We start from the raw sequence: 13,552 nt of genomic DNA on the forward strand, positions 1-13,552 counted from the left end.
TTTGGCCTTTTTCCATGCAACTCATGCAATTCCATTGTTGGACCTTTTCATAATCTGAATGGGTCTGTTAGTAAAGTTTTAAAGGTTATGAACACAAAAAATAAGTAATTAAATAAATAAATAAATAAATAAATAAATAAATAAATAAAGGCTATGTGAAATTGTCAAACCTAATGGTGAAACATACTTGGTTAAATGGTGTAAAGAAACTGGATAAAGGGATCTGAATTGGATTTCATAACAGCTATTCAGTAGGCCAAAGAGTATGATAGTGCCACTGGATACAGCAATGTATGATGTGAGCACAACACACAGAGATACAGATTCACTGTGGCAGTGAATTTGAATTAGTGTGAATTTTGTGTGACTATCCTCTTAAATAAGTGCCTTGGTTAGCTCTGGGACAATGAAGCTATTGTTTCTGAATCAGTTTTTTTTTTTTTTCCTCTCTCTCTCCTTTTATTATCCTATTAAGAATTGCAATGTGAATAAACCGACATGAGGGCACTTGGGGAATACCATCAAACAATTTCCCAGACCCAGATTTTCACTGCTGAATATGCACTTATTTAATTATTACCTGAATAGCCAGAAGAAGAAGAAAAGAGGAAAATTATTCCTCTGACTGCCCAATTTTCCTTCTCCACTTTTAGAATGCTTCCGGTATGTCGTGTTCTGTTTATGGTTGCTATGGTAACGTTCCATTTGTTTAGGTCGCTATCTACAGCCAGCATACTTAGGCAGGCTGCGTCGCTAAATAGCGGTATGCGTATTACTTATAAAAGTTACGCTTATTTCTCTTGTGTGTGGAAAATACGTTAAATGGATTCGAACACGTTATACTACTCGCTGGAATTGGTTTCTGGCAATGGTTTAAGGCTGAGCTGTGAGCAGAAGGCTGCTTTGCAGACGTCCTTAGTAATTTTACAAAGAAACTACAGATTTAGCCGTGTGCTATTCTGGGGAAAGATTTTGGGTGTAAAGGGAGATTATTTTATCGCACAGGGGGCTACAGAAGATGAGCTTAGAGCCAAGAAGACATTGTACAGGTGAGAACCGATCACATGAAGAGGGTGGGTTATTTCAGATAGCAGTTTAACGTAATCTGTATTGAAATTATGCAGCTATGTATGTAACGTTAGTATGTAGCATAATGGATTGTTCTCTCTCTTTTTTTTTTTTTTTTTTTGGCTTAAACAGCTATGTGTCACCTGCAAAGCAACATTTGGCTTGAAAAAGTGTTTTATAACAAAATACAGTCTGTGCATTTTTGCCCACTGCTAGACTATATGTCAGTCAAAGCATAATGAAATGAAATTTGTGTCATCAGTGAAGCTGGCTATCCCTATTGAGCTAAACCACATTCAGCAGCTACAGTTTACATGAGCTTCCTACTCCTGGCTGCAGTTTAATTGTGTGTGCAAACCAGAGACTTGTTTCACTCCTCCTTCTCTAGCTTAAACTGCATTGACTGGCACCTGCTTCCCCTCCCCACTCCGGTCTTGCTGGCGGAGGTGTCAGCAGTGGCGAAGGGGCGTTTCGTAGGGGACCCCTCGTTCGAGTATGAGCTCACAGAGACGCGACAGCAGGGTGAGGGGGACGAGGCTGTCAAGGAGGAGTTCACGGTGAGGGTCTGAGAGTCAGTATTTCCTGATTTATCCGCACCTCTGCAGTGCGCTGCTGCAGGTGTATATTGCAGTTTGGCTTGCAGTGCTTGTGACAAGCGTTGTGGTGCTGGTGTGTGTTCCAGATGAAAGTGACTGAAGAGAAGAGGCTGGCGGCCACAGTGTTCAACATAGAAAGGGATGTAGCTGTCGTGCCCCGGGGCGCTTTTATCCGGACCCCCCATGACACAGTGCAGGTCAACCGCAGCTTCCAAGGTTTGGGGCCACGCCCACATCTAAGATCCCTGTGTGTTTACACGAGAGGGTTCACAGCTGTGGTGTGTGTGTGTGTGTGTGTGTGTCTGCGTCTGTCTGTATGACTCTTCTTTGAGACAAACCGAGCTATGGTTGTGTCACTTTCCAGAGATCTTGGTTTGTGTATGACTACTTACAGACAAAGACCCGTGTATGTTTGACTCCTTACAGAGATTTGGGTTAGTGCATGGCTCCTTACAGACAGAGATCTTAGAAACAGAGGTCTGGGTTTTTGTGTGACTTGTTTTGTGTGGTTGTATATCTATCTCTAACACAGGGCTATCCACTTTGGAAGCTGGGAATCTCAGCAACTACCTGCACTTCACTGAGCCGCAACACCTGAAGAAGAAATCAATTATGGAGATGGCTGACCTGGACCCCTCTATTGACTTCTTGGACCCCCTAAGTGAGGACATCCCAAAAGGTGAATATCCCCTGTCTCTCTGCTAGGGCATGTCCTGAGAGAAAACATGGTTTAATGAATGGTTCAAAGCAGCAGAGGAGAACCCTCATAATAAACTCCTCAACTTGTCGCCTGTCCTCATTTGATGCTGTGTTCCCTCTTGAGTACATTATTCTGTAATAATATTTTGAGTGGTTGATGCCATTTCCAGTGTGAGATTTAAAACCCACTTGTGCATTTTCAAGAAAAATGGCAGAACAATAAAATCGGAATCCAAACATGAAATTACTGTTACTGTTATGCTATGTTAGTGTAGGCCTGCCTTGTGAACCTGGCCGTCTTCCCAGAACTCTGATTTGATGTAAGCTGTAAGCAGCCACAGTCCTGCTGTCAGTAATTGGAATCAGTCCTAGTCTGAGTGCTGACGAGGCCTTCCAGGGTGAACCTACGAGGATAGCAGTCAGTCGTTCAATCTGATTTTATTTAGTGCAGTTATAGTATTAAGGGAGCTCAGATGAAGGCCTTGGACTGACAGATCAGCCGCGATAAAGTCTGAGATTTGCTGCTGATGTGCCGTTCCAAGACCTTCCAAGTATTTCTTTATACTTATCCATGATGCTGTCTCAGAATATTACAAGCCGAGTGCAAACTGACCTCAGGTCAGGGCAGTGAGATGCAAAGTATGCTTAGACAGCATGCTGATGAAGAAGACCAATACTCTTGTGATGAGAACATGCAATGTGCTCTGTTATGAGAAAATTGAGTTGAGCAGACTCCTCTCTGATGAAGGCACCTCTAGTGTGAGCACAATTTTCTGCTCTTTGATGAACACACATCTTGTGCAAGACCAGTCTGGTCCTCGCTGCTAATGATACCTCTGGTGTTAGCCACCTGCTTTAAGACATCGCTTCTTGAATTTATGCCAGTGATTGCTGACGAAGGACGAAACAACAGCCCGGTTTGCATCAGTTTGCTCTCAGCATTGTCTGCTCTCTGACACTTGCTTCTTGCTAGCTGAGAGTACTCTGCAGGTTCTCGGATGAATCCAAGGAAACTTGGAATGTTCTGACAGAGGTTGTGCAGTCCTCTTTAGAATAGATTCCAATGGAGTACATTACAGTATAGTAATGGGGACTACAGTAGTGTCAATTGTGTGGCTTCCCATGCTAACACTTCTGAAAGACTCTTGAGGCATAATTCACATTGTGGTTTGGTCAGCATCCAAGAAGAAAAATTACAGTTTGTTGTTGCGGCTTATTCAGCATGGTTTTATGGTCTATTTCAGCTTGAAATGTTTGGAAGCATCCTTTACAGAACAAATAACACTTTTCTTATTCAAAGCTAAGGTCAAAACAAAAAACTTTTTATTTCATTATTTACTTACTTACTCATTTATTTAATCCAGAGTAACTCCCAGGCCCACCATAGCAAGATATGATTAAAACTGTTTCACTACCCAATTTCCTTTTTTTTAGCTGAAATTTCCTGTGGTACATTGTCCTGTAATTGTAGCAGGATATTGTGGTACTTTAACTGTAGGAGAAATTGTTGTGGTGCATTGGTCTCTCGCTGAATGATGTTGCGGTGCATTGTACTGCAGCTGTAGCCAAATATTTCAGTGTTAAATTACCCTCAAACTGAATATTGTTGTGGTACTTTGTCTTGTTGCTGTAGGGCGGTCACAAATGCACAGTTCCCACGATCATTGGCAGCCCCATCTTCCGCCTTCTCATTGTTGGGAGCTCCCAATGGTCATTTGCACCAATTTATTTATGACAAATCAGATTCATTCAAGTTCATTTTTCTCAGGGGTCTCAGAACAAGTAAGACCACCCTTGCGGTGCAGTAGAACACTGCGGTAGTACAGTGACATGTGACTGAGGGGTTACAGTAACATGTACAGTGAACTCCATAATGTTTGGCACATTTTTTTTTTCTTGATTTGGTTCTGTACTCCACAATATTAGATTTGTAATTAAACAATTCACATGTGGTTAAAATCCACATTCTTAGCTTTTATTTAAGGGTATTTCTTATACACTTTGGTTTCATCATGTAGAAATTACAGCACCTTTTATACCTAGACCCCCCATTTCTGGGCAGCATGTTTGAGAAATAATGTTATGCAAATGAAAGTAGACATGTTTAGTACTACATTGCATATCCTTTGCTTGGAATGACTGTTTGAAGTCTGTGACCCATAGACATCACCAGGTCCTGAGTATCTTCGTTTGTGATGCTCTACCAAGCTTGTACTGCAGCTATCTTCAGCTCCTGCTTGTTTTTGGGGCTAGTTGCCTTGAGCTTTCTCTTCAGTATATGAAATGCATGTTCAATTGGCTTCAGATCGGGTGAATGACTTGTCCTTTATTACTTTTGCAGTATGCTTGGGATCATTGTCTTCCTGTAAGATGAAGTGTTGTCCAATGAGTTTGGAGACATTTGATTGAATTTGAGCAGATGCAATGCTTTTGTTCGCTTCAGAATTCATTCTGCTGCTGCTATCATCAGGTACATCATCAATGAAGACTAGTGAGCCAATACCTGTGGCAGCCATACATGCCGAAACCATAACACCCCCACCACCATGTTTCACAGATGGGGGGCTTTGTATCTAGGGTAGTTCCTTTTGGCTTACACACTCTGCTTTTGCCATCACTTTGCTCTTGTTACTAGTGAATCTTGGTCTCATTTGTGCACAATACCTTTTTCCAGAACTCTGCAGGCTCTTTTAGGTACTTCTTAGCGAATTGTAACCTGGCCATACTATTTTGTAACCTAGTGGTTTGTACCTTGCAGTGTAGCCTCTGTACCTCTGTTTGTGAAGTCTTCTACTGACAAAAGTCACTGACAAATCCACGCCTGTCTCCTCAAGAGTGTTTTGGATTTTTCATACACGTTTGTGGTTTTTTCTTCATCATGGTGAGAATTCTTCAGTAATCAACTGTAGAGGTCTTCCTTGGCCTACCAGGCCCTTTGTGATTACTGAGCTTACCAGTGCCTTCTCTTCTTAATAATGTTCCCAAAAGTTGATTTTGGTAAGCCTAAGGTTTAGCCTATGTCTCTGTTTTTCTTCTTATTTCTCAGCCTCATAATGGCTTCCTTGACTTTCATTGTCACAACTCTGGTCCACTTGTTGACAAATGCTCCAAAGGCAATCAAAAGCCTGATACTGACATCTGTCTTATACCTAAACTATGGAAGCAAATTAATACAACTGACTAATCAGAAACACCTGTGAAGCCATTCGTCCCAAACATTATGGGGGTCCTGAAATGGGGAAACTATGTATAATAGATGCTGTAATTTATACATGGTGAAACCAAAATGCATGAAAATATCCTTCAATTAAAGCTGAGAATGTGCACTTTAACCACATGTTAATTGTTTGATTACGAATCTAAAACTATGGAGTACAGAGCCAATTCAAGAAAAAAAGTCCCAAACATTATGGACCTGCACTACCTGCAGAAGAGCAGCCCTTCTGTGCAGCTTCTAGATTTATATTGTGATGTGTTGCCAGAGTGTGGCTTTCTCACACGATCATTCATCTCACACATCTGTTTCTGTGACCGGATAATGCTGTGTCTAGACTGAATGTTCACAGCCAGCCCCCGTAACCGTCACTGAAAAGTAACCGAGGGAGAGTCCTAGCCCGCGCAGGTCACAGAGCTCTGCTGATCATTGCCTTCTCCTTCCCCAGACCCCCCACACACACCCATACGTCTTTTTCACAGACCCGTTTAGTTCTAAATGGCTAACCCAGTCTCAATACAGTGTATGTGCTTTATGGTGGTACTGATCAGCAATCAAGATATTTTGTAAATTATGTTCATAGGTGCAGCTGATATGGAATATTTGTCTGGGTGTCAAGCCCCACACGTGAATACAAAGGTCTAGACAAATACAGTATCTAATTTCTATGCCAGACACTTTTCCTTGGGGCACAAGCACACAAGCTTGTGCCCCAACCTAATAACAGCTCACATTAATAAGCCAAACTGTAACAAAAAATGTCAGCATTAACATTTACATTCTCCCGTTTAAGGATCAGTACGTTATGATATAGTCATCTTCAACATAGTTGAAATGCATTGCATGCTTGTTAATAAAGTAAGTGGTTGTGAAAGCACCTATTACAGGGGTAAGGTTTTTCTGCATTGCACTCATATACCAGTGACCACACTGTGGGTTAGTTTCTATCTTTGGTTCAGAATATCACCGTCATTCTGAATGGGCTACATGTCAGCCTGAGAAAGGGAGCATGCTAATCAGCAATACCGAGATTTATACCATTTTGGTGTGCTGCAATGATAAAAGCTGTGTGCCAGCAGTTAATAGACTAGGCTGAAAAACTGTGTACTATGGAAAGTGACAGAATGAAAGTTTATGAAGACTTTTTAATGCGTTTTGCTGAGCTCCACTAACTGCTTGTAAATGATGTGAACGTGCAGCTTGTTGGTCTCCCAGGTTTGCGGGGCGTGAGAAGGGTGAGTCTGAAGCGGTGGTAGGCCGATCGTCCGGAGAGCCACGTAAAACCACCCGGTTTGAGCGGAGCGGGAGCCATGGCCTCCTCCGCACTGCCGCTCCCACACGTAGGAATTATTTTACTGGGAGTGCAACAGTGCCTGGAGAATGTTATAACAAGTACAGCGGTGTAATCAAACATCGAATTTCACCCTGGTGCTTAAGGTTGCTCTCAGTCCCAGTCGGTGTACAGCACTCAGCGTAGACCGTATGTTAACTTTGTCACTGCCCCCACATCCCTGTCACATATGTGCTTTATTTTATCACGGTCTATCTCTCATCTCATACCTGTGGTATGTTGTTCAGAGGAAGTGGTATATGTGCATCCGACTGTATGTGTATGTGTATGTCTCCAAACTCGGGGTCTTGAAGCCTATGCATGGAGGGCGGGTTTGTGTGTGTGTGTGTGTGTGAGCACGCATGCATGTACATGTGTGTGTGTCTCACTGCTCTCTTCTTGTTCCCAGAATCATGGAGCCTGCAAATGGAGGGCAGCAGTGTGTGCGTGTTGCGCAGTCTGCTGTGGCTGGGGTTGACCTTTTTCCACGTTCCCTTTACCCCTCAACACGGCTACATCTACATGGGCGATGGGCTGAAGAATCTGGACCTTCCCTTCATGCTGTAGCAGATTTCCTTTCATAATAAAAGCTCAGTACCTATCCTTCATTCTGTAGCAGGTTTCCTTTCATAATAAAAGCTCTGTACCTATCCCTCATGCTGCAGCAGCTACTTTTCATTAAAAAAAACCTGACAAAAGAGTTAGACATGCATTGATGGCCATGGAAGGGTTTTATTTACACAACTGGGATCAGGGACAGGAATGGACAGGCAGCCTGTCCCTCAGTGGTTCACGTAATAAGGCTTTTTTCCATAGTTTACATTGTCCTGGAGTGCAGGGTGTCCGACTGGCATTCGAACCTTGCACCACTTCAGGCCTTTCTTCCAAATGGGCTTTACTGTATCAACGGACCAGCGTGTAAGGTACCTGCAACAGAATTTCATATGAGTAAGAAGAGAAAATGGTGTAATCCACGAACACAGATAATAGGGGGGTTTATTGCCCCCTATGGCAGAAAGCATAGTTACAACTTTGTGCCCCAATGTCAAACAGCATAGTTACAAGCTCGATGTCCTCAAACAACACAAACAGCGTTCGATTGTCCAGCACTCTCTATGACAAAGAGCCAGAGTGATATATTATCTATTATCTAGAGATATGTTATTGATGTTTTCGGAAATGGGATGCCTTCTGTGCACATTTTGAAATAATTTGGTTTTTCAATTGCATGAAAAAAGTCATATCAAGTAAAACATTTGCTATCATATTTTCTCCATTCCTCATACCGCTAGCTACAATAACAAATGACACATAAATAACTTTCAGGTGTGTGGAATCAAAGCCTTTATTTATTTGGGTGTAATGTACAGTAGGTCAGTGTTACAACATTATAACAGACTGAATGATCTTCAGGTTTAACTATATGATAGCAAAGCCTAATTTATGTTGCTTTCTTTCTTTTGTCTGGTAGTGTAAGGTTACTGCTCTAACCGGCTTTAACCTAGCTAGCAATGAATAATGGTTTACATATGATGTGTCTCACGGATATGAATGTTAATGACCGCAGGATACACACCCACCTTGCCCTTGTCTGCTGAACAGGGCACAATAATATAATAGCGTTTATTACTATTTCATGGTTATATTTTGGTTAAAAACTTGAAAGAAATATTAAGAAGACAACCAATTGTGGAATATAACCACAATTTCAATCCAGTAGCCTGGACCTTTAAGGGGTATTTAAAAAAAATACATTTTGGTTTCACCATGTAGAAATTACAGCACTTTTTTAGGTACAGCCCATTGGGGACATGAAGAGAGCAACCAACTGCTTGGTCAATACATTTTCACTTATTTTGCTTCACTAACAAGCATTTCAATCATCCAAATAAGCAATGTGCAAGAAATCCCAAAGCTGTGTCATGGGCATAGTGTTCCCTTTCTGCACGCTCACCTGTTGAGCTGTGGTTTGGGTCTCTTCGGTGTGTGACCCTCTGGCAGGGCAGGCTTGTGGTCCGGGAGTAGGCCTGTAAAAAGGAGACGGGCGTGATCACCCCTACATGGTCACGCTCGCAGTGATACGGGGCCTGCCGCCTCACCTTCTCAGGGTGGGCTGTGCGGTGGGGGGCTTACCGGCGCGGTGGGCCATCTGGACGCAGATGCTGACTTTCTTGTGTTCTGTGGAACACAGTCCTGTGACCCTGCGCGGTAGCATCCCTCCATCGGAGCGGATGAACTGACTGAGCAAGAGGACGTCCTGGGACAGACAGACGGAAAGACAGAGTTAAGCAAAACAATAACAATAAAAGTAATAATAATAATAATAATACTGACGATGATAAAAATGAAACAACTTCTAAACCACTGCGCTTGCAGCTTGTTTGCAGCCCCTGCAGATCTGGGGGAACTACTGGGTCAATATACTTTTAAAAGGTTCTCAATTTACTCTGGTGCCAAGCCATATAGGGCTTTAAAAACAATTAAAAGGATTCTGAAATCAATTCCAAAGCAAACACACAGACAGCGCAGATATTCAAGTACTGCAGAAATATGAGAAATATAAGTGCAAGGCGAGTGGAGGAGAGCAAGGTCAGGTCAGTACGGTGAAGGCATCCGCAATGCTATTACTGCTGTTGTTGGCCTCCATTCAGAGCAGTACTTTTGCTTATGTTAAGTGATATCACGAATGTATGCATTTCCAGAAGTGATCTAGATACAAAAGTATGAAATACAGGCAGTTTTTTTTTTTGCAACACAGCTGTAAAAGTCCTGCTCTTTCCCAACCCAGGAGACACCACAATATGAGTTTACATATATGAAAGAGAGATAGCTTTCTCTAATGACATAGGCCAACATCTGTAACAGAGAAAATACTGTCACTGTAAGGATAAATGCTTAATAGATAAACAACTTTCAAAGAATACATCTGACACTGAGAACCACTTTCAATGCAAGGGTATACGTACGGGACACAGAGAAAGCAGTGCCCACTGTTGATATACTGTATATGACTACATTGCAGGTTTGCTTACAGCATTGCTACATTGGCTGTGTAGTTGTTTAATGTCTTACTCACGACACAGTTGTGGTCATTCCGTGTAATTCTCTTCGTCAATGTCTGTGTAATGTGGTCATACTCATGCCATAGTTGTATTTCTTGTACAGTAATTGAATGCATATATACGTATGAAGTTGTTTTACTTGTAATGCAGCAGTGTAATGCAGTCTTACTCACAGTGTAGTTATATTTGTTATTAAGGTTCCACTGGCAGATGGGACAGTCTCCTTCAGGGTTGGGAGGTTGGAGCCTCTCAGGGCTCACCACAATTCTGCCCTCAACCTGCAAAGCACCCACATATATATGTCAGAGGTCTCAGCCAATCAGTGTTCATAGACAGACAGATGTGAAAACATCAGTTTATGGTTACTACTGGTTGAAACTGGAGAAGAATACCACTACAGCACTTAAAGGAGTACCATGGTGATTTTCACACTTTCTCGGTTTTATGTGCTATTTGCATAAGAGGCATTGAAGAAACACAATGAGCAAAGTATTAAATATGTCCGTTCTGTATTTTTGGAGAAATATGCGTTTTAAATTCATCGTCCTATTTTCAACCGGTTGAGAAAGTTGTCATTTTGCTACGTCACGAATACAGTAACCACTCCTATTTCCACGCCCCGTAAAGAAATCTGACAGGACACACCATCCTGCTGTTCAGACAATGCAAATATTTGACTAACGTTAGGTTCACTTAAATTAGAGTGCCTTTAGATTATTTCTGGTTATATTCATTTAGCTAGCTAGCTAACGTTAGCTAGCTAGGAGGTTTGCTTTCATAACGCAATGTTATCGATAACGTTAGCTTGCTAGTTTGCTTTTATAAGGACGTTATAGTTGTGCTTTTATCTTAACTTGGCTAGCTAGATAGCAAAATTATAACTGGATATAAGTCAACGTCCTTACCTTAGCTATCTATCGATACTTGATATACTACTAAGCTAGCTAGCTTGTGAAAATTCAGTCTCCCAAAGAGAGCGCATATCATGGGGGTAGCTATGGTAACGGGGCACGGTCTGTCAATCATAGCTAACTGACAGTTCTCATTACCACGCCCAGACGGTTCGGGTGAATTTTTATAGTGGGAAATTTAGGCTTAGAAAAATACGTTTTAAAGTACATTGAAATGACTGAAGAATAAAAAAATTATGCACATTTGTTTTGTTGTTGCCTGAAGACAACTGGGAAGTGTCACGTTCAACCACCATGGTACTCCTTTAATCCTTCAAAACAACGGAGTTAAAAGTGCCAGGTATAACAAGTGGCAGCCCTGTTATGTAAAGATAGCTATTGCTGCAGAGCAATGGGTTAAGAACTATGGTACAGCCATCAGAATCCACTCCAGGAGGTTTGCAGCGTCTGCTGGTTTGTGCCATGTTTCATCACCGGTGATTCATTTAAGCTGTTGTTCGGCTAAAGAGTCCACACACCTTGTTCTCATTACTGATTTAAAAAACCACATACTGGCAGAGACTGCTGCCCTCCAGCACTATAGAGATATGGAGGTGGACTTAAAACTCGGAATGAACTTAAAGCAGAACCCCAGGCAAAAATGCATTGGAAATGCAGGTGGTTAAGAAATGTTTTGGGTGATATAAAAATACACCTGTATAAAGAATCTGAATCCTTTAATGACGATTGTTACTGGCATTACTGTAGACTAACATACAAGTTGATCAGCTTTTGTAGCTATAAATGTTTAATGCAATACATTAATTTGTCTTCTGTATTGTTTTCTGAACAGTACCTCTCAATGACTAGGCCTATAGGCCTATATTTAGTTAATTGTTTGATTTTGTTCTGGGCCTTTTATTTATGTATGTATATATATATATATATATATATAGGCTATATATATATAGGCCTATATATATAAACAGCGTTGATTTTTCCACAGTCTATTCTTGTATTCTGGCAGAAGTATACAGACCTTACACTCTGTTTTTCTGTTAGAATTTAACATTTTCATACCTCTGATGTTTGCATATTTTCATAATTGTTTCATAATAATGAATTTGTTCATTTTCACACAACCTGTGACCATTATGCACCATCAACCCATAGAAGCCTCACTTATTAATCATGCACAGTCAAATTTCAATCCTAAACTGTTCCAAGGATTGCACATGGCATGTAATCTTTCTAAAAATGTAAAAAGTCTGTAAGACTTCATTTTTTCTATACCCACTCCATTCCCTGCAAACTCTCATTCCCTTACAGATAAATAACACAAACAGGCAGAGAAACTCATATGCCGCAATTAAATCAGATGTTGATCTTGGAAGACATTTAATTTACAATTATATTCCGACAATACAACGTACATCTTAAATACCCTCTCTAAACCAGGCGTCGTGTGGACCCCTTCCAGAAACAAAACAGGAAAACAAAGTAACCAAACCAGCCCGACTGAAACTTGTAGACCTAAGTGACTTTGATGCGTAAGACATGAGACGATATATAATTGAATAACATGTACTTACTATAGTTGTGTTGCCGTCTCTATTTTCCACGACTACAGAAATACAAAAAAACATTTCATGTGAAAATGCAAAAATGCAACTCCTTTCGTACTGACTAAACAAGTCGTAACGTTGGCATACATACCACAGCTACAAAGAAACGCATGTAACTCGAAAGCTAAATTTTTAACAGTTAATAACAATAGTTTTAAGTCAGGTAGGTCATACCGATATTAAGCAAGCCCTCACTCTACATTAGTATAAATAAACTGCTAGTTGTCAAGCCATTATGATTTGGGAGCAGGTAAACCTATTTTAACAGATCAACAGACTACATCCAGTAATCGTCAAAAAAAACATGCTTTGCGATGAATGCGTTAGCTACACGCATGTTAATAAAGTAGTTTCATTAATGTTAATACGCTGCAGGCATGATAAACTAAGTTAAAGCTAGCGGATAGTCAAAAACATTGTGTAGCAACTCAACTAGCTAGCCAGCTAGCGATACCGCATGCTATGTATGAAGTATGTGATCCACGGCTCACCTTGTCGGATACCTCTACTTTGAACATTCTCAAAAGCAGAAAACATCGGTGTTGTAATTATCCTATTAAAAACTCTCTTGTTGGAGTAGAAAACCAGGCGCTGTACACTTGATAGTGACATAGATGTCAAGACGGACCTTAGAACATAGCGCGCTGCCATTTTGGCATCGACCTTTCGCGATGACAACGTATGTCCGCTTCCGCTATTCGCGGCCACCAATCAGAATGATGATATGTCTTTGTAATGCTCGTTATTTTTTTGCTTTGCTATCAACAAAATATGCACGTAGTAATTATGTCTACGCTAATTCAAAGCTGAATTTACTTCTGTCATGCTATTTTCTAAAACAGAAATGTCGTTTTTCAGACAATATTTTAGGTACAATAATTAATTAATTGTCTGTTGGGGATCATAGCTATTTTTATATCAGTTATTTGTAATAAAGTTGAATTTTATCTGCTTTCATTTTCAGATCAGAATTCCCGTGGTTAGCTTTGATGCAAGCAGGCATGCTTGCGACATTCTGTGGTGCCTTAATCAGGCAGTGAACAAGAAAAAAATACCAATGAAAGGGTT

General features: G+C 40.9%; 2 protein-coding genes across 2 annotated transcripts; one reads left to right on the forward strand and one right to left on the reverse strand.

Annotated features, from left to right (window-relative positions):
* The first annotated feature begins 699 nt into the window (after nucleotides 1-699).
* Nucleotides 700-7,515, forward strand: rsph9 (radial spoke head component 9). Its single transcript, XM_064339153.1, has 5 exons — nucleotides 700-1,049; nucleotides 1,457-1,625; nucleotides 1,751-1,880; nucleotides 2,197-2,343; nucleotides 7,317-7,515. Exons 1-5 carry the CDS (start codon nucleotides 823-825, stop codon nucleotides 7,472-7,474), a joined length of 831 nt encoding a protein of 276 aa, XP_064195223.1. The 5' UTR covers nucleotides 700-822; the 3' UTR covers nucleotides 7,475-7,515.
* A 104-nt stretch (nucleotides 7,516-7,619) lies between these two features.
* mrps18a (mitochondrial ribosomal protein S18A) lies at nucleotides 7,620-13,189 on the reverse strand. The gene is made up of 6 exons (XM_064339154.1): nucleotides 12,976-13,189; nucleotides 12,452-12,483; nucleotides 10,143-10,247; nucleotides 9,041-9,164; nucleotides 8,862-8,934; nucleotides 7,620-7,834 (listed from the first exon to the last, which is right to left on the reverse strand). The coding sequence occupies exons 1-6, from the start codon at nucleotides 13,133-13,135 to the stop codon at nucleotides 7,690-7,692; spliced, it is 639 nt and encodes a 212-aa protein (XP_064195224.1). The 5' UTR covers nucleotides 13,136-13,189; the 3' UTR covers nucleotides 7,620-7,689.
* Between the last annotated feature and the right edge of the window lie 363 nt (nucleotides 13,190-13,552).

Source organism: Anguilla rostrata, chromosome 6, assembly GCF_018555375.3.
Source record: "Anguilla rostrata isolate EN2019 chromosome 6, ASM1855537v3, whole genome shotgun sequence".
Classification (NCBI taxonomy): Eukaryota; Metazoa; Chordata; class Actinopteri; order Anguilliformes; family Anguillidae; genus Anguilla; species Anguilla rostrata.

Bases quoted from the DNA above. Each gene is read 5' to 3' on its own strand.
- rsph9 (XM_064339153.1), top strand. From the start codon at position 823: ATGGATTCGAACACGTTATACTACTCGCTGGAATTGGTTTCTGGCAAT. The intron at 1,050-1,456 runs GTGAGAACCGAT...CTCCTTCTCTAG, and splicing joins GCCAAGAAGACATTGTACAG to CTTAAACTGCATTGACTGGC. The intron at 2,344-7,316 runs GTGAATATCCCC...TCTTGTTCCCAG, and splicing joins AAGTGAGGACATCCCAAAAG to AATCATGGAGCCTGCAAATG.
- mrps18a (XM_064339154.1), bottom strand. From the start codon at position 13,135: ATGGCAGCGCGCTATGTTCTAAGGTCCGTCTTGACATCTATGTCACTA. The intron at 10,248-12,451 runs GTAAGTACATGT...GGTGCTTTGCAG, and splicing joins GAGACGGCAACACAACTATA to GTTGAGGGCAGAATTGTGGT. The intron at 7,835-8,861 runs GTGAGCGTGCAG...ATTCTGTTGCAG, and splicing joins CCCAAACCACAGCTCAACAG to GTACCTTACACGCTGGTCCG.